Source organism: Heliconius melpomene, chromosome 19, assembly GCF_056956725.1.
Source record: "Heliconius melpomene rosina isolate 202511_hmr_F chromosome 19, ASM5695672v1, whole genome shotgun sequence".
NCBI lineage: Eukaryota > Metazoa > Arthropoda > Insecta > Lepidoptera > Nymphalidae > Heliconius > Heliconius melpomene.
This window is the reverse complement of record NC_140407.1, coordinates 16,633,759-16,659,235: the sequence shown is the minus strand read 5'-3', so window position 1 is coordinate 16,659,235 and position 25,477 is coordinate 16,633,759. Positions and strand designations below refer to the sequence as shown.

The 25,477-nt window shown below is 40.7% G+C and overlaps 2 protein-coding genes across 2 annotated transcripts in view; both read right to left on the bottom strand.

Moving 5' to 3' along the window:
• Positions 1–161: 161 nt before the first annotated feature.
• LOC146529047 (acetylcholine receptor subunit beta-like) lies at positions 162–5,659 on the bottom strand. The gene is made up of 7 exons (XM_085202662.1): positions 5,487–5,659; positions 5,232–5,329; positions 4,666–4,853; positions 3,924–4,241; positions 3,441–3,694; positions 2,855–3,062; positions 162–911 (listed from the first exon to the last, which is right to left on the bottom strand). Exons 2-7 carry the CDS (start codon positions 5,284–5,286, stop codon positions 801–803), a joined length of 1,134 nt encoding a protein of 377 aa, XP_085058788.1. The 5' UTR covers positions 5,287–5,329; positions 5,487–5,659; the 3' UTR covers positions 162–800.
• Positions 4,818–25,477, bottom strand: part of LOC146529046 (DNA-binding protein D-ETS-6-like) — a 32,379-nt gene continuing 11,719 nt past the window's right edge. The window contains exons 4-8 of the mRNA XM_085202663.1: positions 9,159–9,265; positions 7,786–7,932; positions 5,818–7,550; positions 5,232–5,329; positions 4,818–4,853 (exon numbers count right to left, since the gene is read on the bottom strand). Of these exons, the coding sequence (XP_085058789.1) occupies positions 7,371–7,550; positions 7,786–7,932; positions 9,159–9,265 (434 nt within the window). The 3' untranslated portion in view covers positions 4,818–4,853; positions 5,232–5,329; positions 5,818–7,370. The remainder of the gene's footprint in view (positions 4,854–5,231; positions 5,330–5,817; positions 7,551–7,785; positions 7,933–9,158; positions 9,266–25,477) is intronic.

Genomic DNA, 25,477 nt, shown 5'->3' with positions numbered 1-25,477 from the left:
CCATAACAGGCATCTAACAAAACATACTAGAACGGGCTTCTTGTTGCGTTACTTGTAAGCTGTCCTATATATTAGTAAATTGTAATATAATTTAATGTTATCAACAGGATCGTCTCATATTTATATTGATTGATTGATGGATTCTAAATAAAACTCTCGAGAATTAATTATATGTTTATTAAACTATTACTAAATAGTAAGTATAAGTGTACTTATGTTAATATCATATACGAGTACCTTAAAGAACAATAGAAGTACCTACCCGAAATAATGTGGCTTCTTAAATATAATTATTATTTCTTCTATTCAATTTAGTAAAACATTTTAAGTATTCACAATTATTAACATGAAATTGTAGTCGAGGCGACTCAAATAAAAATATTAAAAATATTGATTTTGAATGTTGTGCAAATTTTCTTTATTGGTTTAGGAACGGTAGAGTTGACGAGAACTATGACGAAGATAAATATTATGTTAAAAAACCGTGGGCGTAGAAAGAGAGGGCCGGGTGAGTCGAGTCCATTCCACAATAGCAATACTCCATAATTTTTATTAACAAAAAATAAGGTAAAATAAATTAAATAAACTTTAATACAAAGAGACCACTTCAAAAGCTCAAAAATAAAGAAAATTCAAAACATTTTCATTTTTTTTTAAATTAAGAAAAAAAAATTCTGATTTGAACTTTGAAAAAAAATTCCCTTCTGAAATTAACCATTTAAATGACCGGCCAGGTTGCCCTGAAAGTCTCTAGACACGCCCGTGGCAATAACAGCAGCAGGAGGCATGGAGAGGTGTGCTCAGAAGCTGAGACACACAACAACAAAGAGAGTAAAGAGTATGAGCGCGAGCAGCACGTAGTCCAGGAGCTGCGCCGCCGCCGCCCACGCGCTCCACTCCGCACTGCTGCCCTGTAAGGAAGTTTCCTTACTTTAATTGTTCATTTAAGAAGTTTAATTTAAAAAAAAACAATATTCTACAAATTAATATTATTGTCTTCGGTCTGGGAACAAGTTACCAAAAAATTGGTAAAATAAATTTTAATTTATAACGAAATACGGTAGACGCGTCTGCGCTCCTTTTACGGGAGCAACATATAGGTAAAACCTAAAAAAAATATTAAGATGCGTCAACAGTTTAGACGTAGGATTTGTTTTCATTTCACAGTGTTTGTCCAAGCCTGTATGTCGCGTGACGCAGTTACGAATAGATAATGTAATTTACTACTAAAGGTTAACTTAGGAGTACTTAGTTAAAATTGTAATTTCATTTAAAGTGGTGATGACAAAAATATCCTGTACAAGCGGACGCGCGCAGCTTCGTCTGCTTATTTTGTACCCTTATGGTTGAATTATAATAAACCATAAAACACTTGTTCAATAAAATTATTTAAAGTCTACATTTCAAATTTTATAAAAATCGGTGGCGATTTATACATTTTTCCATACAAACATTCAACTCCTTATTTGCACTCTTAGGGGGTGAATTCTAGAAAATCATGAAACACACGTTAAATTAAATATTTTTAAGAGTCTGAATTTCAAATTTTATAAAAATCGATGGCGATTTAAGAATTTTTCCATACAAATTTTCAACCCCTTATTTGCACCCTTAGGAGACGTATTCTAAAAAATCACTCCATCAATAAAAATCGGTGGCGATTTAAAAAAAAATCCATATAAACTTTCAACCCCTATTTCACTGCTTTATCGTTAAAATTTTTCAAAATTCCTTCTTAGTGGATGTCCAAATTACGAAAGTAAACATCTGTCCACATTTCACGTTTCTACGCACAGCGGTTACGGCTGTGCGTGCGTCTTACCTCAGTCAGTGAGGACAAGTCCTTTTATATATATAGACTAGTGGGCCCGGACGCGGCTACGCCCGCGAAAATATAAGCCTAAATAATTAAAATGAGTTAAAAAATAATAATAAGTGGAGATTTATTATTAGAAAAAATATCTGAGTAACCGAAATTAACAAACATAAGAAGTAAAAGTAACTAAAGGAAATTCTTAATATTAGAAAAAGTACCTAAAGTTTGGCATGCGCGCGTTCTAAACATTTTTCTATATTAAATAATTATTAATTTTTGCGAACAATATGATCTCAAAATCTCAAATGATTAAAATTACGATATTTTAAGTGTATAACATCGGTATAGATAACCGAACTGAGATAAATTAATTATAAGCAGCAAATAATTACATAAAAATTGACAGTAATTCGAAAATATATAAAAATTTACAAAACCATCAAAGTCATCTGCCCGTTCGCGTCGATCATACTCATACTATACCGCCCGAAGGCTAGGTCATTTGGAATCAGTGACATCTCCTTAATTATTTATTAGTATGTTATACAGTAAACTATAATTTCAATCTAGATAAAATATTAAGAGTGACTATTATATTTATTTTCATAAGGATGAATATCAAATTGTAGAAATCATCTAATTTTTGTTAATGTATACAAATCTATATCGGCCGGCGCGCGCCATGAATGCGTTAAGCAAACTCATTTTGGGTGCCGTTTTCTTAAAACAACAAACTTTGCAAGCCGTTGCTTAGCAACGCGTAACGACGATCGTTATTAACATGGCGAAATAAATAGCATGTCAAATTAAAATGTATTTTAATATATTGATATATGTATATCGAAAATATTACAAATATGAGAAAAAAAAGTATCCTATGTTCATCCCGAGGCCCTCAAGTATATGAGTATTTTATCACAATTAAATTAGCAGTTTGTTCCTGATTGCGTAAAAGACAGACAGACAGACAGACAGAGTTACTTTCGAATTTATAATATATGTAGGTAATGTAGGTATGGATTGAAATACAATACATACCTCGGGGGGTATAAGTTTACAAAAGCTCGATGTTGATATGACAAGTGTCCGCAACGCGTGCGGCGGCGGCGATGAACAACGAGCCACGCGAAGTACGACCGCAGCGCTAAACGCCGCGACCGCGCCGGCAATACTGACTGCGCACAGCAGCGACATCGCTAAAGGAGCTGATGCTGCTCCAGGGAGACGGACTAGACTTGAAATTAACCTGGAAAGTAAAGATACAACAATGTGTAAATATTGAGAGTAAAAAAGGCAATGTGTGTCTGTGGGTTGGATTTCTAATATTCTTTATACTTACTTTTACATCTAACAGAACCATAGTCCTTATGCGTGGTTTATATCGTTTAATTAAACAGATAAAATATAAAAGTAACAGTTTTAATTTTGTTATTTTGTAATAATATACTTAATTATTAAAAGCTGCTCTTTGACCTCACATTTTAAAAATTAAGAAATGTACAGGACATAGAATACATTTAGTGTTGTATTATAATATCGTGTGAATAATTATAATAAGTCATCAGTGATGTATGTACTCGTATCTACCTAACGACCTAATCTAATAATTGACCTTAAAGTGTACCATAAAGAGGCGACCAGAGTAGCAGTGGCGCACAGGGCGGGCCGCGACGCCGGCGGCAGCGCGGCCGCCGCGAGAAGCAGCAGCGCCGCGGCCGCCAGCACCGCCGCCGCCGCCAGCGAGTGCGCGGCCGCGCGCCGCCGCAGCGTCACGCGCCACTCCAGGACCTGCTGGGCTTCATCTAAGCGGAGTGATTGGGTCATATATCTCTTCACTGCAAGAAGCTCCCACGCACCCGACTCGAATACTGTGGTGTGCTAAAAATAATATTAGGTATATTGAATATTTTACTCCCCCGAGGAGGATCAAACCGCAACCGTCGTGGATTAAGTCGACCACTCTAGTATTTAAATTATGCTCAAACATAAAATGATGTTCGCGTCTGATTCAATTTTGTGGCAGAACAGCCTGCGGGTTAATGTACCTAGACCACAAAATTAAAAAGATAGATTAGATGAAATCACAAGACAGCTAATGTTCGCATACCTCCGAATCACTCAATGACAGGTTTAACTCATTAACGGAATACGATCTAGAGCCAAATTTGAAGACGGCTTCGTGTTTATCTTTGGGCCATTCTTCTAAGGAAAGAGTAATCGGGGCGGTCAAGTCAAAGCGTACTGCCCAGGAGACGCGGCCGTCGCTGGCGAGGCGAGCTCGGAGCCCCATGTCCCCACCGGTGGAGCCCACGGTGGCGGCACTCAACACCGAAACATCGGGCAGCCACAGCCGTTCAGATGATACGAGAGCATTGTCACAGCCCCAGCTGGTTGCGTTCCACGCTAAGCGTTTGTCTTCCCATTTCTGCAATTTGTTTTACACGTCTTTAGTAAAAAAAACGCTAAAAATAACTTATTTTTGGTGAATTAATAATTGTCTTGGATACTTAAAATTAAAAATATGGCCAAAATTGTACTGAGACAATTGAGTAATGTTTAGTCAAAACTATGAAGACATACGGACGGTATACCGGAAGGACCTACTCCTACTCGTATAATAAAAGATAATGTAATATCTACAAAAAAGTCGGGCGTGAGTTCATTTCCTATTTTAATGAGAACGGGAGAATTAATTATTTTCATTTCCTCGGTCCGATAACAACAAAAAGCGAGGAAGTAGAGCACTCTCCACGTAAATTCTCGAAACATGGAGAACGGAGTGTGAACTAGGGTCTCTTCGCCTACCCGCTATATGCGGCATATGGAGTGAAGGTTAAAGAATCACTGACCAAAAGTAACGAAGCTAACATCCGAATAGTAGAATCTCTCTCGTCGATGGACGCGTGCTGCACTTCCAGCGAGGCACTGACGTCCACGGTGCCGGCGTGCCCCACGCCGCGGTCGTACTCCGCCAGCAGGAGGTCCACTTGGGATGAAATAAAAGTGACATTGTCGCATTCACCCGACACGCGTGTTCCTGCAGGATTGGTAACGAAACTTTACACTTCCTCCGCACCGGTGCACGGTGACAGCTTCGTGTGGTACTGACACTTCTCACATTTTTATGTAAAATGTCCCAATTAAATAAAAAATATTTTGATTTTATTATACTCTACGGTGTTAATAATTCGTCAGCATTAGATTAGGAATGTTGAAAGAGGTTTATGTATATAGTAGGGGTTATTTATAAAAATATTTGTTTGAACATACGACAGCTAAATAAATAAAGCAAATAATGTTTCTAGCAAGTTTAACGATATGTTTGTAGCAGTCTGTCAATACAATACATAACACAAGTTTTTAAATATCGTAAACAGTAAATGTTGGTATAATTGACAATGAAACTTGAATGTACCGGCCACAAGCAGCAGAGCCGGCAGCGCCAGCAGAGCGGCCGCGCGGGGCGTCATCGTGCGGGGACTGGAAGCTGGACGCGCCGGCGGGACTCGCGGGCTGGCACAGTTGCAAGAAACCTTTTTACTTGTTGTTAATTATATATATGTTAAATAATCAGATTAATTAATATACATTCATCATAGTACCTACATATAGAGACATATATTATTGTCTTTCACAATAACTTAAAATAATTCAATAATTAATATCTTACCACTCGTCTTTGTCGAACTTTACAGAAAAATAATGTGTAATGCCTCCAGAAATCGGCGAAAAACGGAGGAGCGTATGCGTAATGCAAAAAAAAATATTTATACCTGTCGTTTAGCAATCAAGGGTGCATGGTCAACATAAAAATACTATAATTTTAATAAAATATTATAATATTATAATAATATAGTGTAAATAAAAAATATCTTGATAAAAAGCAGTCGTTTTGCAATGAAGGGTGCGTGGGCGCGTATCGCGCGGCGTCCGGCGCCGCAAGGACGGGACTATTCACGGGGTTTTTTGTATGACAGCAATAATATTGTAATAATACTTACATATATTACAAGATGGCGGCCGTCGTGGAGCACGCAGTTCATTCCCACTCGGAATTCATTATTCATTAATCATATTTTTATTTTTTCGCTTTGGTGTCTCTTAAAAATGTTTTAAAAAGGCTCAAGGGTATTTTAATTTTTTCCAATTTGGTCTTCCTGGTTAAATAACACATTCTTGCTATGAATATAAAAAAGTAACAAGGTTAGCGGAGCCTTAGCTGCATTGATGAGACGGTAAACGGACGGACGTCAGCACAGCTGCGCGTTGTTATACGGCAGCGAAACGTGGGTATTACGTTCAACAATAAGAGGTTCATGAATATGTAATGAACCTAATAGGTTATATACATAACATTAAAATAGAAATAGGCAGCTTTATTTTTTAAAAGCAATTACGTAGGTATATTATAATATTGTTCCTAATATAACTGTTTATTATTTACTTTGATTCCTCATTCGGGCTGGCATGGGGAACGGAGTGTCTTAACACTAGGTTCCCTCTGCCTAAAATATAAATAAAATGAATACACACGTAAATGTTTGTGAGGAACTTTATTACTATATTTAACAAACTCGTAAACTTAACTAGAACAGAGTGACACAACAACAAGCTGTTGCAACATAATAATACTCGTTTACTAAATATAACCCATTTTGTGGGTGTTCATATAAATATAACGAAAAATAACAATAGCATGTACAACTTTAATTTCGATCTTTTTGTTTTAACTAGGGACGACATGGCGGTCAATGATAATTGCGGGTTCAAATCCAAATCTTCAACAACTTTTACATAATTTGCAAATATACCTGTAGGTAAGTACCACACTAAAAGTTTCCAATTTTAAATTCAACGTAAGTAATAAAAACAAATATAGTTGACGCAAAGCTTAGAAATAACTTAAAAAAACTAATATTTATTTAATTTGAATTTAATGAAAAGTAATGCTACTTATAGATAACGTAACATCATTATTACACAACCAAACAAATAACAACAAATATTTATTTTGTATTATTATTGTCTATGTATAAATGACTGGATATAATGTTTAAGTACTCACATAAGTTAGTAAATAGAATTATTAAGTTAGGTATATTTAAGTTTGAAACGATGTAAAATGTTTCTGGCAACGTGAATAAGTACAAATTATAATAAACTAATAAATCTAAAGTACTTTGATAAATATCAAATAACATGAAGAAAAACGATCATATTTAATTAATATAAATCAACAAAAGAGACTAACCCTGCAACAATCAACGATGGCATAGAGAGACATTCACATTCTAAATGTACCCGCTGACTTAACTAGTAACAGCTGACGTCACACTAGTCACTTAAGATCTACTAACTTATAAACACCAAGTTTGAACAAACAAATTTAATAACCAACAAATTCAAGACAAATAAAAGTAATAAATGCACAATTCATTTGCAAAGGTCACAAAATCAACATGGCTTACTTCAATTATTTAGCGAAGGTCACAGAGAGGTGCTTATTGCGCTACGACTCTAAAATAACACTTATTATTACGAACTGTATGACAGCTCACTCGGGACCTCGGGCGGGCGCAGGAGCCAGGGCGGAGCTCGGGGCGGCGGCGGAGGCCGGGGGCGGCGCGCGAGGCGCCAGGTAGTGCCAGTAGGGCGGCGAGTCGGGCGCCTGCGCCTGGCACGCCGCCGCCAGCCCCGCCCAGTTGAAGCGGTACGCGTAGCGCTTGCCGTGCACCTTCAGTTAAAATATTAATTTTAATGATTAAACTATAATTGCTCACATTAATGAAACACGAATAACATATATTTATATGACACAACCTATGACCCTTCAGTAGGACTGTGTGTTATGTAGGTACGTAAAGAGAAGAAGAAAAAGAAAAATCTGCGTCACAATATATTTTTTGTCTCCCGTAAGATTTAGAAAACGGAAACTTATAATAATTAGCATTTGTTGTATGAAACCGTACCTTGTTCATGATATTCTTATCGTAGTAGTATCTGAGCGCGCGCGACAGCTTGTCGTAGTTCATGTTGGGCTTCTGCTTGCGCCGGCCCCAGCGCCTCGCCACCTCGTCCGGGTCCGACAGGCGGAACTCGCCCTCGTTGGGGGAACCCTGATGTAAATAAATATTCATTGTAACACTATTATTATTGTTATTATATTCTGCATTGCATATATAAATAAAATAGTAAAAAAACTGTTGAAAGGATATGTTTATAATGGGGGGCTTATTTCTAAAAGAAATCTCTTCCAGCCAACCTATGGAAGTGGACGAGTGCCAAACAGCGGAAAAAAACACAGTGCAATCATAAAAACAAAAATATCATAAATATACCTATATATATATTAACTAAACCATTACCTATACACAATACATGCTACAATATATACATATATATATATACATACATATATATATATATATATATATATACTAGCGGCCTGCTCGCGGTTTCACCCGCGTGAACTATGTTATTATTAATTTCTGTCTCCATGACTACGTCCTAGTGACGTCTATGCAAAATTCGAAAATTCGATTCGTCTATGAGGCTCCTTGCATTAGTAGTAACGAAGTTTCATACAAACTTTCAACCCCAAAAACAACCCCTTGGAAGTCGAATATTGCAAATTCCCGTCTTAGCGAGCACCTACGTTCTATAAGTAACTCCTATGCAAAATTTGAGATTCCTAGCACATGTAGTTTCTGAGAATTCGTGATGAGTGAGTGACCTTTCAAATTCAAATTCAAAATATTCTTTATTCAAATAAACTTTATAAGCACTTTTGAATCGTCGAATGTACGTGTCAACAAAAAGCTACCACCGGTTCGGAAGGCAGTTCTGCTGAGAAGAGCCGGCAAGAAACTCAACAGTTGCTCTTTTTAAAGTCAATGGTATATTTTACTATTACATTAGCTGGCAGCTGTCCTGCCCGACATTCAATAGACATTAATTCCATACATGCTTATCCTCTAAATATTCTTGAACAGTGTAATAAGCTTTACTTGTTAGAATTTTTTTTACAGATATTTTAAATTTTGGAAGTGGATTTAAGTTCGATTTTATATATACAGATATATATTACTAAGTGAAAATAAAATAATCATACATAGTTTCCGTAACGTACCTACTTATTACCATTAACATATTACCATTTGCAAAGACGGTCAATTTACAAAAATAAAAACAGCAGGTTTCATTTTACAGAAGGAAGGCTCTAGGTTTAGGTATTTTTCTATCGTCCCTAATAGGACATTGAAGAAATTTTAAACACTTAATAGATAATATGCCTACGTTACTTCCTTTTTAAGTATTGTATGTAATTCTATTTGTGACCTACCTCCCAGCAGATCCCAGGCGCTCCGGACGACAGCTCCTCCAGCAGGAACTGCCACAGCTGCACCTGGCCGCTGCCGCGTGCGCACGCGCTCAGCGCTGCATAAGGCTCTGTAACAAAATGACAGGTGAAATTATTGGAGAACCTGTAACGTAGTTCTAGTTGTTTCTTGGTTAAACCGGGTGTACCTACTGTATTATCTACTTATGATTTATTACTTAAGACTAAGTTAAATTTTGTTGAATAAAATTTATACTAAACAAAATTTATACTAAACAAAAAACTACTGGTTTGAAATTGTTTGTGGTGGATGATTCTTGTATCGAGGAAGACGATACTGTCTTCGACTCTACGACATTGCTTCGTTTCTCCGTAACCGTCACTTGCCTCGGTGACTGAGGTCGAGTGGAGTGCAGTACCTCCGTGCCTATCCTGCTTGCAGGTGAGGAACTAACCGTGCAGCAGCTGGTGCACTCGGACGCGCCGGTGCTCGCTCGCCAACCACAACATACTCGTAGCATACAATAGCACTTTACAACAATCCGCACCTTCACTTCCATACGTACAACATTTTGTATCAGTGAACTTTTTAAAAAATGAAATATTTTTATACACAAGTCAAAATCTCAATTTTTCATTATAGAAGTAGATATTTTATTTAGAGCATTTTATATGTTTACTTAAGGTAAGTTCTTTGTGGTAATTTTATTGATTTAAACTTTCAACGTTATTTAAGATAGCTTCATTTCCGCGCTGTAGCTCATGCGTCCGGATGCGGGGCCGGAAGCCGGCGAGTGGCGGAAATCGGCTGAGGTCGGCCGGCGGCGTCACCACCCACAACCCACCACCCCCTGACCTGGCGGACTAACTGGTGAAGAACGACAGAAACATAGTACGAAATGTTATCAGTTACATTATAAATCCTTTGTAGATAGTTTGGTAGTAAGGACAAGGTTTGTCTAATTAAATAATTAATTAATTAAATTTTTAACATTTTAAGGCAAACATCTTTAAATAACTAGGCAAAGCTAAAAAATGATCGGTGCCAGGTATAATTACTCTTTTATATTAATACTAGTGGACCCGAACGCGGCTACGCCCGCTTGAACTATACGAATATTTATTAAATATATTTATGAAATTATTTTCAGTTTTCAATAGAGAGATGCGTTAAGCAAGCTCATTTTGGGTGACGTTTTCTAACAACAAACTCTGCAAGCCGTTGTTTAGCAACGACAGTTGTTAATAATAAATTGCATGTCAAATTAATAAGTATTTTAATATATTGGTATATATCGAAAATATTACAAATATGAGAAAAAAAAAGTATCCTATGTTCATCCCGAGACCCTCAAGTATCTCTATATGAGTATTTAATCACAATTAAATTAGCGGTTTGGCCCTGATTGCGTAAAAGACAGATAGACAGACAGACAGACAGAGTTACTTTCGAATTTTTAATATAGGTATGGATGGCGGTATGGATTGTTGCTTATATCAGCATTAACGTATTGTTAATTTTAGAAAATATTAATGGATTATTTATATAAAGATACGAGACATTGAGGTCATCTCGGAAGAGTGAGAGTGAGTTGTGGGTTCGCTGCCCGTTCAAAGTAATGTTCATTTGTATTACTGCCTCCTCCTGGGTGCAGGGTACACAATACAGTATACATTATTATTTTCTCGTCGATTTGTAATGTAATGAAAAGTTTGCGTTAAAGTTAATCTTATAGTCAATTTAAGGGTGAAGTCGTAATACAATGCACGCTGATCTACGGCTCACTGTGCCTGGCGGTGGGGGTGGGGTGCGCCTGGTGGTGTGCCCGCTGCGTCGCGGGTTCCTTAGCTTATTACTCGGACTGCCCGCGGCGCCGGCGCTCATGTGACTTTGTGACTTTAAGTATATTCACAGTGGCGGACTAACCCCGTCGGGGTGGGTCGACCCCGGTGTCGTTGACAGAACCCCCCCCCAACCCCCCCCCCCCCCCCTTGTAAAAAATTGTAATGCACATTTTTTTTTTCATGTACGAATTTGTGTGTATGCTTACTTAGTTTACATCTTGCAATTAATATTTGAGTTAGACTTGCATAAACAGAAAAATAAAATACTAAATATCAAAAGTACATGTAGTAGAATTTAGCAAAAAAAAACTTCGTGTCCTCGAGATAAAAAGACGAATTGGGATAACAGAAGAAGCTGATCCAGCTAAATAACGTATGGAAGAAAAGAGGAATTTGTATCAAAACCGAAATAAGAATGGTACGAGCACTGATATTCTCTATTACTACCATTTGACAGATAGGTACAGGTGGAGGCACATCATCTGCTCTAGATGTAAAACCTGATCATTCTCAAATTCATTGTAAATTGAAACACACGAACAACGAACAGTTTCAATATAGATAATAATTTATCATCATGAGCTAGTTCACACGCTATAGTAATAGTAGTTCCGCATATAAAATAAAATAGACTGAGATCCCAGGACCCCCAGACCTACGTCATTTTAGTAAAGCTGAAATTTAGAAGATTAATAGTCTAATAAGTATGTAAGAGTGTATGCGTACTTACTAACTTGAAAGTGAGGCCCTTTCAAAGATAGCGCCAATTTCAGGTACACGCTCACCTACGTTAAAGTAAAAACGCTCGTATTTAAATATGCTTTTGAGAAAAATGTAAAAAAAAATATTATAACCAAACCCTTTACGTTGGCTTTACTCTTGCCAGATGTCCTAAAGATTGTTTAATATTAAGACAAAATACGTATACTTCTTCTACTTCTTCTTGGCATTAATCCCGGCTATTTCCAGGGTCTGCCTTCCTACTCAATCTACTCCATTTTGCACGGTCTTAAGTGCCTCGGTGGTGAGTCCATTGGCTCTCATGTCCTGCATCACAACATCCTTCGGCGTTCGATAGGTTTTAGGGGCTGAGATAGCATGGCACTTGCATCCGCGTAACGTGGCCAAACCGTCTCAGGCGATGCTCTTGGAGTTTATCCGCTACGTCACGGACTCCAAGACTATCTCGAATGAATGTGTTACGATTGCGGTCATACCGTGTTACGCCGTACATCTACCATCTATAGCATCTTCATTTCTCTGACGTAAAGCTCCTGAATGTGCCGAGATAGTGCTGGCCAGCATTCTCTACCGTATAAAATAACAAGTATGCCTTTGTATATCAGCCGTCACCTCTGCTAGGAAGTCAGTCTGCATCGGTCCATTCGGCTACCACCACTTGATCCGAGGCTTACGTTTCTCGAAGACGATGTTGGGCCGTCAGGGTTTCGCCTGGAATTACTTTACAGTTAGTTACTCTGCCCATATGACACCGTCTGGTCAATAAGTAGTCAATTTGAGTTGAGTGGGACCCAATTTATAGGTAATAAGGTGCTGAGAGTTCTTTTGGAAGAACGTATTCGCGACGGCCAGATCAGACGCAATAAAGGTTCTCAGAATATTTTCTCCCTCTGTATTACGAAGTCCGTATCTAAAACTCCCGTGAACACGGCTCATACGGCTCAGCAGCCTTACTGACGTGACCGTTAAAGTCTACCCCAACAACAAACAACCATTTCGGTAGACTCTTCATTCTGCTTTCAGAATGACTCTTTTTTGGACACGCTACAGCCGGCCTGCGGCGCATAGGCACTATTTTAGTTTGTAGTTACGCCTTCAATCAGCACCCTTATACGCATCAAGCTATTGCAGCGAGCATCAGCTTCAAGAAGCCAGTTCTGAAGCTCTTCAGAAAGAACTACAGCTACACCGTTTTTACCTGAGGGTGACCCGGGTATATAAGTCGGCAAACCTGTCCGTTATTGCGGGACTTATTGGCCTTCCAGCAAGCTCCTGGAGGAAAGCACAGTGGACCCAAAGTTTTATAAGTACATCTGCGAGTTCTCTGCATCTTCCGGTTAGAGAGCCAATATTCCACGTTGCAAAGCGGAGTTTCTGTCTGGGTCTAGTACCCAGACAGAAACTCCGCTTTGCATTGCGTTTTAAGCAATGTTCGTACTTGACACGTTGTTGCGTTTCATATTAGCGGCGAATGGCGCTTTTTAAATGGAGCAACTGCCATTTGACTTCCAAAACCACTTTGAAAAAGTATGCTATAATTTTACATATATTATTTATGGACTATTTTAAGACCCCTTATAAGCACCCAAACCGATCTGATGGCTCAATCATCCTCCCAGATAGAGATGCGCCTTTATTTTGCGCTACTTCTGGAAGGGCCCCACTTTCAGGCTAGTGAGTACACAAACTTTTATAAAATGACGTCGGTCTGGAGGCTCTAGGAACTTGAAGTAAAAAACTATGAAACTGGAACCACATGCAAATTAAATTATTTACATTAGAAAGATAAAAGTAATTTTAATTAATATAATGTAAACTACCGGTACAGGCTGCACCAATCCTTGTACATTTTTGTTTATTTGAGGTTTATTTTTGTTTATTTTAAAAAAGAATAATAAGTGGAGATTTATTATTAGACTAGTGGACCCGGACGCGGCTACGCCTGCTTCAACTATAAGAATATTTATTAAATATATTCATGAAATTATTTTCAATTTTCAATAGAATTAGTAAGAAAATATAAGCTTTAATAATCAAAAAGAATAATAAGTAGAGACATATTATTAGAAAAAATTATCTGAGTTATTGAAATGAACCAACAAAAGGATTAAAAGTGACTAAAGGATAGGTATTCTTAATATTAGAAAAAGTACCTAAAGTTTTCCGTGCGTGCGTACATAGATATCGACTCAACGAAATAATTAAACATTTCTCTCTATTAAGTAGGATGATTTTAGCGGGCAATATCAAATAAAATAAGAAGAGAACCAAAGTGTAGCTTAAATTAATTATAAACAGCAAATAATTACATAAACATTTACAATAGTTCGAAAATGTATGAAAATTTATAAATGTCCGTCAATGTCATCTGCCCGTTCGCGTCGGTCATACTATGGCGCCCGTAAGCTAGGTCATTTGGAATCAGTGACATCTCCTTAACTATTTATTAGAATGCTATACAGTAAACTATAATTTCAATCTAGATAAAATGCTAAAAGTGACTGTTATATTTATTTTCATAAGGATGAATATCAAAACGTCGCGGTAGTGGTCGCGTAGCAACGACGGTTGTTATTAACATGGCAGAATAAATTGCATGTCAAATTAGAATATACTTTAAAATATATTAGTATATATGTGTAATGTAATGTTATATAGCCTATAGCACTTCTGAAGAATGCAGCTTTCATACAAAACAAAAACAATGAAAATCGGACCAGTAGATCCAGAGATCTTAGCGTTCAAACAAACAAACAAACAAACAAACAAACAAACAAACAAACAAACAAACAAACAAACAAACAAACTCTTCCGCTTTATTATATTAGTATAGATAAAATATCTGAGTAACCGAAATGAACAAACAAAAGAAGTAAAAGTAACTAAAGGAAATTCTTAATATTAGAAAAAGTACCTAGAGTTTGCCGTGTGCGCGTACTAAACATTTTTCTATATTAAATAATTAATAATTTTTGCGAACAACATTAAATAAAATCTCAAATGATTAAAATTACGATATTTTAAGTGTATAACATCGGTATAGACAGCAGTCCTCCGAGGCCGTCGATAGACACCGAGCTGGCGGTCCAGGAGGTAAAACAGACCCTGGCCACCATCAAGAAGGGGGTAACGGATCTCGCGAACTGCGAGAAACAACCAGTGGCGGGACCGAAGACCTTCGCACAGGCCGCTGCCAAGCCAAAGGCTCCCCACCCGAACCACACACTTATCATCGCGTCAAAATTGCCAACAGAGACGAGTGACAATGTCATAACGAGGATAAGAGACGCATTCGATCTCAGAGCTACTGGTGCAAAAGTGGATAGGGTCCGAAAGGCCAGGGATCAGAAGGTCGTTATACGGTGCCCTACCAAAGAGGACAAAAACATTGTAAAAAGCCAAATTGAAAAGTCACAAAACCTCACAATAAAAGAGCCCACCAATCAAGACCCGTTAGTGTGCGTAAGGGGAGTCCTCAGCTGCCTTACAAACGAGGAACTTGTGGAATACACCACATCTCAAAACAAACATCTACTCCAAAACATCCAAGAGGCAGATATGAGGATACGGGTTCGCTACAGGAAGCGCGCCCGGAACCCCCATGAATGCCATCCCGTACTTCAGGTTTCCCCGGTGATATTTAAGCGATTCACCGAGGCCGAGAAGATCTACATAGGCTTTGGCAGGTGCACGGTGGAGGATCAATCCCCACTAGTGCAATGTGCTAAATGTCTTGGCTTCGGGCACACCCGGACTCTCTGCAAAGCCGGAACGGAATTATGCAGTTACTGCGGAGAGGACCACGCGGGGAAGGTCTGCCAAAAACGGCAAAATCTAGAAACTCCCCGGTGTGCAAATTGCGCAAAATTAAAAAGGGAAATCGCGGACCAGGCACATACAGCCTATAGCTTAGAGTGCCCGGAAAGACAAAAATGGGATGGTATAGCACGTTCCAGGGTTCAGTATTGCTAAGGGCCCCCCAAACACTTCACCACGTGTCGCCTGCGAGGTGCGCAGAGTAACCGGGAGCGAACTAAGGTTCGTTCAAGCGAACCTACAACGCTCCAAACTGGCGACGGCGGAAATATACAAGGTGGCGGTAGAGGAAGGTATCTCAATCGCACTTGTCCAAGAGCCGTATGTAGGAAGGACAGGTGAGATGAAATCTCAACCAGGCACAACCACCATCCAGTGCACTCTAAACCGCCAGAAACCGGTTAAGGCGGCCATAATAATTTTCGGAAACACCCTGGAGGTGATCCATGACCCCCAGATCGTGACTGAAAACGTGGCTGCCGTCCATCTCAAAGCTGGACCGCTGTCGTTGGGAGTGCTCTCCGTGTACTTAGAAGGCGACCAGAACTTATCCCCATATCTATCCCAAATCAAAAAGGCTACCACCAAAATTCACACCAACCATCGGATAATTGCGGGCGACGTGAATGCTTGGAGTCATTGGTGGGGCAGCAAATCCGAAAATCATCGCGGAGCGGAATATCACTCCTTCGCAACAGAGCTGGACCTCCACGTCCTAAACTCGGGCAATATACCAACTTTCGAAACTTACAGAGGAGGGAGGTGTTACGAGAGCTGTGTGGATGTGACCTTAATAAGTCACACCCTGCTTGGCAGAGCGGAGAACTGGAGAGTGGACCGAAGTCTGGTAACATCCGACCACAACGCAATAACGTTTGCGCTGCGCTTGGAAAGGGCACTGGAACCCCTGAAGCCTATCACCACACGCAGGTACAATACCAAGAAAGCAAAGTGGTCGGACTTCGTAACTGCCTTCAAGGCCGCACTAGCCGAACACAACATAGCCAAAGATAACGTACACAGAGTTTCGAGCCCGGAGGAACTGGAGAAGATGTTATCGATCTACACATCCATAGTCCACAGCTCATGCAAAGGAACAATACCCAAAGTTAGAGACCGGAAAGGTGATCCAAGGCCGCCATGGTGGTCAACCACCCTAGACAAATTACAATCTGACGTGCTTAGGAAGAAACGCCGAATCCGGAACGCTGCGCCCCGACGAAGAGAGTTCACTATCGATGAGTACATGCAGGCAAGGGACACATACCATCAGAAAGCAATAGAGGCAGCCACCCAGAGCTGGAAGGAGTTCTGCACTTCTCAAGACCGTGAGAGCGTTTGGGACAGCATCTACAGAGTTATAAGGAAGACGTCCAAAAGACAAGACGATATGTTGCTAAGGAACATAGCTGGCGAAACACTGTCACCAGATAAGTCGGCGGAGCTCCTGGCAAAGACGTTCTACCCTGACGACCAAGTAGATGGCGAAACTGAACTGCACAAGCGAGTCAGAGAGGCCACTGAAGGAAGAACTCCCGCGGAGATTGAAGACCTGTCGGAGGACGACCCCCCCTTCACGGACGCGGAATTGGAGATGGTTCTCTCGAGCCAGAACCCAAAGAAAGCGCCGGGACCGGACGGCCTGACCTCCGACATATGCAGCATGGCGATCAACTGTGACAGAGAGGTATTCTTGGCGATAGCTAACAAGTGTCTATCACTGTCATACTTCCCCAAGCAGTGGAAAATCGCCCACGTCTGCATCCTTCGTAAACCTGCAAAGGACGACTACACCAACCCAAAGTCGTACCGTCCCATAGGGCTACTACCGATCCTCGGGAAGACGGTCGAGAAGCTTTTAGTGGGAAGACTGCAGTGGCACCTTTTACCAACGCTTCATCCCAGCCAATATGGGTTCACGCCGCAAAGGGGAACCGAGGACGCACTCTATGATCTAATACAACACATAAAAACAGAAACTAAACAGAAAAAAAAGACAATACTCCTTGTATCCCTGGACATAGAGGGCGCTTTCGACAATGCTTGGTGGCCGTCCCTTAAGAGCCAATTGGTGCGGAAACGATGCCCAAAAAACCTCTACTCCCTGGTGGCCTCGTACCTGGAAGATCGAAGAGTCATCATCAACTACGCCAGAGCAACCAGCGAAAAGGGTACCACGAAGGGTTGTGTCCAAGGATCCATCGGCGGACCAACCTTCTGGAACCTCATCTTGGACTCACTCCTGCACAAAATGGCGTCCAGAGGGATATACTGTCAGGCCTTTGCTGACGATGTGGTCCTCGCTTTCTCCAGCCATAGTACTAGTGAGTTACAAGCCCAAGCCGAGACCACCCTAGCCGAAGTGCAGGACTGGGGAAGGCTAAATAAACTGAGCTTCGCCGCGCATAAGACCCACGCGATGGTAATTACCAAGAAGCACAAGTTTGAAGCCCCCGAAGTCTACATGTCCGGCACCCGACTGAGTATGGTCTCGGAAATAAAACTCCTAGGACTCGTAATAGACTCCAAGCTGACTTTCAACGCGCACGCATCTGCAATATGCAAGAAAGCTGCAGACATTTACAAACGACTAGCGTGCGCGGCGAGGGTAACGTGGGGTCTTAATGGCGAGATAGTGAGAACCATATACGTGGCGGTGATAGAGCCAATCGTCCTCTACGCAGCAAGCGCGTGGTCTTCGGCAGCCGAGAAGCTGATGATAAGGAAACAACTAGACTCGCTGCAAAGAGGATTTGCCCAAAAAATATGCAAGGCGTACAGGACGGTGTCTCTGACATCGGCACTGGTCCTCTCAGGCTTAATCCCCCTTGACCTTCGAATCCAGGAAGCCGCCAATCTGTACAAGATCAAAAAGGGGTACTGCGTGGACCTCCTACCACCAGGACGCGAAATAGAGCGCAGGGTGGGACCATTACAAAATCCACACCCATCACAACTCAAAACAACTGAGTACATGCGCTTGGAGAGCCTCGACCAGGAGACCCTCGATAAACACCAAATAGCCGGTCCCCTAATCTTCACCGACGGCAGCAAAATCGAGGGTAAAGTAGGAGCAGCCCTAACCTTGTGGGACCAGGGTAGGGAGAGGAAGTTCTCCACATTTCGCCTAGAGCCGCACAACACCGTCTTCCAGTCGGAAATGTATGCACTCTTCAGGGCAATAGAGATGGTGAAAAAGTCGAAAACGAGCGCTACCAACATCTTAAGCGACTCGAGATCATCCTTGGATCTACTAAGATCCCCATCGACGACTCACCCTCTCGGCCTACAAATGAAGAGCTGCATACGTAACATCCAGAACGAGGGCAGGACAGTGCGGTTCTTCTGGTTGAGGGCCCACGTTGGAACACCCGGCAACGAAAGGGCAGACGAGCTGGCGAAAAAGGCGGCAATAAAAAAGAAGACGGCACCGGACTATGACAAAGTACCAGTATCATACGTCCGAAAGCAGATACGCGAGGCGACTGTCAAGGCATGGCAAGCGAGATATGAAGCCTCCCAAACCGGATCAGTCACAAAGCTGTTCTTACCAAACGTCAAAAAGGCATATACCCTGGTAAGGAAAACAAAAATAACACCAACAGACACCCAGCTACTGACTGGCCACGGAGGTTTCGCGGCCTACTTGCACAGATTCCACTTAAAGGACAGCCCATCTTGTCTCTGCGATCCGCAATGTGAGGAAACGGTCACGCACGTAATCCTGGACTGCCCAAGATACGGCTCAGATCGAGCGATGCTGGAGGTCACCATCAACAAAAACCTAGACCAGCAATCACTCCACACCATCTTAGAATCAGAAGCCACCAGGACACCTTTCCTCACCTTCGCACGTAAAGCCATCTTAACAGCCGCGAAACGCAACAGCTCGCTAGTGGCTCTCCCCTCCGCGCCAATACCCGCGCCACCCTCACAAACATCCCAAACACCAGCACCTGCACCATCACAAACCCCTGCACCACTCACACAAAATTCCCAAACACCAGTACCCACACCACCAACAACACCTGCACCGCTTCCACAAGCTCCCCAGATACCAACTTCCGCACCACTTCCAATCCCCGTACTAATTCAACAAACACACTCGACACCTGCTTCTCCCACACCAACAATACCAACAAAATCAACAATAAATAAACTACTGGCCTCCCTCAAAAAGACCACAGGAGGCCTGCCAAAGAAGTGGAAAAAACTAACCACAAAAGTAAACCCGCCACAGCACAATCCACCAACACTGGCCACAACCAACGTGATGGCAATGCTAAATGAGAAGGCAGCGGACGGACAACCCGGAATAAGGGTCAGGAGCGTAGCCTTGTTCATGGCCGAGGGATCAGAAAGGGTGGGAATAGCTTTCAGTCGCTCGGAACCGCCGGATAGAGTCCAAATTTCACCAGGACTAGCAGCCCTACTCAAAGGAAGCACGAGTAAAACATCGGTGAGGTCAGCAAAAATAGACTCACTGACATGGCAAAGGCTGGCTGAACCCCCCTGCCGAATACTGCGGTCACAGAACAAAGTGATCGCATTGCTCGAATGTGGGGAGAAATCTCCCTTTGCCCAACTTGACTCGATCCTCCGAAGAGTTCGGGAATGCACGCCGCAAGGAGCCCCTAAGACCATAAGCGTAGACGCAATGAGGGTAGAACCTTATAGAGGCAGCATAGCAAACTACTACGAATGCCTCAAGGTCGCCCACAAACACCAGCTAGTCGTCTACGAAGACAGGGGGGAATGCCTTGACTTCCTAAAGGCAAAGAAACATCTACCTTCCCCCTCAACAGAGGCTCCAACCGAAACGCCGAAGCAGAGCGGGTCCGAGAGGCTGCAAGAGAAGCTGTACCCCGAGCCATCCACAAGCAAGACCAACACACCCACCCCCAAACATAACATCTCGAGGACTTTGGCGAGGGCCATTCTGGGAGTCGTCGCTCCAAGGGAAAAAGAAACCCCAAAATGCTCTGCCTCTAATGCTGCGCGCCAAACCAGCACCGACATTCCGGGAGTCGAAGAAACTCCAAAATGTTCTGCCTCTAAGGCTGCGCGCCAAACTAGCACGCAAGAGAGAGAGGTCAAAGCCTTTTTCGACACCCGAAATCAACGGGAACAAAAAGGACACCGCGAAGGCGTACTAGAGCACAGCAGAGGCAACATAACACTACCTGACCTAAAAATAGCCAGAAGCCCAAAGGAACATGCTATAAATGCGTTCATCGAGTTCTTAGCCACATTAAAGGCAACCCGCGAGGTAAACACCAATATCTGTAAAAAGATCCTTCAGACTTTCCAGAGAGGGAACCTCAAACTCCTGGAAGTAGAACTCGATGAAGCCAAAGCCGCCATCTATGACAACGTCAGCTCCCGTGTCATTCACGGAAGCATGACGGGACAGTACATGGCGGCCTATAGCAGCACCAAGGGCTTTATAGGCCTGGTCGAAAGTGAAAGAGTAGACGATCCCCCAAATTCCTTACATCAGAGAGCGACCAAGTGGTAGTAATGGCCGAATGCACGAGGGTGATGCTGGACGATAGGATACTCGGAATGGCAAACGCCATTTCAAGCGATCCTGAGCCGGGCGCAGCCTTCGTGAATTGGGAGCTACCAAAACTTTCCTGGGTAAATGGGGTTCCGGGGTGTGGTAAGACAACTCACATTATCAAGCACTTCGATGAGGACACGGAAGTAGTAGCGACAACCACAGTAGAGGCCGCGAAAGATCTAAGAGAGAAGCTGGCGCACCGCCTTGGCACGAAAGCGACAAAGAGAGTGCGAACAATGGCCTCGATCTTAGTCAATGGTTTTCATGAGGGAATAGCTATAAACCGGCTAACGGTGGACGAAGCCCTCATGAACCACTTCGGGGCCATTGTTATGGCGGCCAGACTGTCAGGAGCGAACGAGGTCACACTCATCGGAGATATCAATCAGCTGCCTTACATCGACAGACAAAATCTATTCGAATTAAGGTACTGTAGGCCTAGCTTGACAACCAACATCACATGCGAGTTGCCTTGCACACATCGGAGCCCAATGGACGTCGCCTATGCCCTCGCCGGAGTATATAACAGCATTTACTCCGCAAGCCCCATTGTCCACTCCCTAAAGGTTCTAGGATATACCGACGCGCGAATACCACACTGTAACGACGGCACCCTATATCTGGTCCACACGCAGGAGGAGAAGAGGCAGCTGAAAGACCAGGGATATGGAGCTGGAGCAGGTTCGCGAGTCATGACTATCCATGAGGCTCAGGGGCAGACCTTCGCAGACGTCGTCATCGTCCGAACCGGACGCGCACGGATCCGAGTACATGAGAGCGTCTCTCACGCAGTCGTCGCAGTGACGAGACACACCAACACCTGTGTCTATTACTCTGACGATGGCGGTGACGCAATAGGCAACTTCATCAGCCGAGCGGTGGGCGCTTCATTTACGGAGGTGGTGGAGGCGAACCTAAAAGGGGCAATGTCACAAAGAGACGATAGGGTGATAGAGACACTGATCCAAAAACTTAAGGAAGGCGTTCTGCATAAGCCAGGCCAAATCTAAAATTCCACACCTATATACATAATAATTATACAAAAGACTATAATAATTATACAAAAGACTCTAATAATTATAATTTTTATTCTAATAATTTCTCTAATAATTATAATATATATTTTTAAAATTTAAAAAAAAAAAAAAAAAAAAAAAAAAAAAAAAAAAAAAAAAAAAATTGTCGGTAGGGGTCTCATCCAACCCCTCTAGTATAAGCTCTAGATATAAGTACAGTTTAAATTGTCCCAAAATTAAGTACGCCACATTAAAAAAAAAAAACTTTCTTAAAATAAAAAAAGGCACGGGCAACTATGAGCCCGTGGATATAGTTTTTTTAAAATAAAAAAAAAATAAAATAAAAAAAAAACATCGGTATAGATAACCGAACTGAGATAAATTATTTATAAGTAGCAAATAATTACATAAAAAATAATAGTAATTCGAAAATATATAAAAATTTACAAAATCATCAAAGTCATCTGCCCGTTCGCGTCGGTCATACTGTGCCGCCCGTAGGCTAGGTCATTTGGAATCAGTGACATCTTAATTATTTATTAGAATGTTGTACAGTAAACCATCTTACGTATAATTTCTATCTAAAAGTGATTATTATATTTATTTTCATAAGGATGAATATCAAATTATAGAAATCATCTAATGTTTGTTAATGTATACAAATCTATATCTATAGTATATATCAACGCGGACTTTTTTAAACAATATTTAAGGGACAATATTTTTGTAGAATATTGTTTTTGTGTCTCATAATATAAGGTTGAGTCGGCGCGCGCCATGTATGCGTTAAGCAAACTTATTTTGGGTGACGTTTTCTAACAACAAACTTTGCTAGCCGTTGCTTAGCAATGGCGGTTGTTATAAACATGGCGGAATAAATTGCATGTCAAATTAATAAATATTTTAATATATTGGTATATATCGAAAATATTACAAATATGAGTAAAAAAAGTATCCTATGTTCATCCCGGGACCCTCGAGTATCTCTATATGAGTATTTAATCACAATTAAATTAGCGGTTTGGCCCTGATTGCGTAAAAGACAGACAGACAGACAGACAGAGTTACTTTCGAATTTATAATATAGGTATGGATTACTTAGAATTTATGTTTAGAAATTTTAATATAATATTACATGAGATACATATTATTTTATTAACTTATATAGATATGTACCTATCAGGAGAGAAGGAAATGTTGAGACACTTCTTAGGGTTTAGGGTTAGGACTTTTTGTTAATTAGACAAGAATAATTGCTACCTACTTTTTTAATGATTTCACAATATTTTCTTTTTACAAAACATCGATTTCGTTTACCCTATTACAATTAATATAATAGAAAACTCAACGCTGCGATTAGCTTCGACACCAGAGCGAAGAAATAAAAATATAAATTTAAATAAATATTTCTTATTATATTTATGATGAGTTCCGCCACCCAACACGCAATGGCTAAATAATTCGGCGGTGCGTGGGAAGCAGATTGTCTAGGTATTACCTACTAGTTTTCCTCCTTACTATGAAGCTTAAGAAATTGTTCATCATTATCAACAATAAACAATTTAATTGAATATGAGTGACTAAGTAAACGTGTATTTCTTAATTCTTCTGGTTTTACATATAAATGTTCTCGATCGCTTAATAACCCAAGATCTCATTCCCCCATTCGCATGCATAATGCATGGCGGGCACGCACCCCCGCCGTATCGCCTCATCTAAACGAATCTGGCGATATCTAGGGGCTTCTCTGATCTAATAAAAAGGTACATTAAGCTCGATAAGATTGCGATGATTGTTTGTATTACTTGTAGATGGATACATAGTAAATAAATAAATCAGGTTCACGCGATAGCAGGGTATGCAGAGGGAACGCAGTGTCAGGACACTCCGTTCCTCACGCACTGCCGACTGTTTTGTGGTACTGCATGTTGCTGGGCTTTTGCCTTGGTGCCAGAGCGAAGAAATGTAAATATTAACTAATAATAATTGAATCCCCTGAGTGGGGATCGGACCCACACCTGTCAAGTTACAGTAATTCCCTTGTAACCACGCCACGACGGCCCCAAAAAAAATTTTAAAAGTTATATAAAAAATCTATCTATATATTGTGCCTTATCTATATATATAAAAGGACTTGTCCTCACTGACTGAGGCAAGACGCACGCACAGCCGTAACCGCTGTGCGTAGAAACGTAAAGTTTGGACAGACGTTTACTTTCGTAATCTGGACATCCACTAAGAAGGGATTTTGAAAAATTTTTACTCTAAAGGGGTGAAATAGGGGTTGAAAGTTTGTATGGATTTTTTTTTAAATCGGCAACGATTTTTATAAAATTTGAAATTTATATTTTTAAAAGTATTTAATTGAATACGTGTTTCATAGTTTTCTAGAATTCTCCCGCTAAGGGTGCAAATAAGGGGTTGAAAGTTTGTATGAAAAAATCTTCAAATCGCCACCGATTTTTATAAAATTTGAAATTTCGACTCTTAAAAATATTTCATTGAACACATGTTTCATGGGTTATTAGAATTCCCCCTAAATAAGCTAGCGAAGCTGCGCGCGTCCGCTAGTCTATATATATAAAAGGACTTGTCCTCACTGACTGAGGTAAGACGCATGCACAGCTTTAACCGCTGATGGTAGAAACGTGAAATTTGGTCAGATGTTTACTTTCGTAATCTGGACATCCATTAAGAAGGGATTTTGAAAAATTTTAACCCTAAAGGGATGAGATAGGGGTTGAAAGTTTGTATGGAAAAAAATTTTAATCGGCACCGATTTTTATAAAACTTGAAATTTAGATTTTTAAAAGTATTTAATTGAACACGTGTTTCATCGTTTTCTAGAATTCTCCCCCTAAGGGTGCAAATAAGGGGTTGAAAGTTTGTACGGAAAAATCTTTAAAACGCCACCGATTATTATAAAATTTTAAATTTAGACTCTTAAAAATATTTCATTGAACACATATTTCGTGGTTTTTTAGAATTCACCCCTAAATACGCAAGCGAAGCTGCGCGCGTCCGCTAGTTTATTATATAATACAGCGTGATGCAGTGAAAAATATTAAATCTTTTATTCAAATAAATACGAGTGGGTATATCCGAATCGATTCTCTTGTAGGTTGGCGCTTACGTCGCTCATGCACTTATACTGTTTGTATAAATATTTGGAGAAAATAACGTGAGATTTTTTAAAGAAGGATGTATCCAATATTAGAACTACACATAATTAGCCAATCTCTTTTAAATTAGTAATATTTTTTATTATTTATTGCTGTAGTGGTTAGAAACCTGAAATGTAAGCAAGTATATATCATTATTGCCGCCTAGATCAAACGTCA

Coding starts and splice junctions, on each gene's coding strand:
- LOC146529047 (XM_085202662.1), bottom strand. CDS start 5,286: ATGACGCCCCGCGCGGCCGCTCTGCTGGCGCTGCCGGCTCTGCTGCTT. Junction 4,242..4,665: donor TGTTAGCTTCGTTACTTTTG/GTCAGTGATTCT, acceptor AACAAATTGCAG/AAATGGGAAGACAAACGCTT. Junction 3,063..3,440: donor ACTCTGGTCGCCTCTTTATG/GTACACTTTAAG, acceptor TTTACTTTCCAG/GTTAATTTCAAGTCTAGTCC.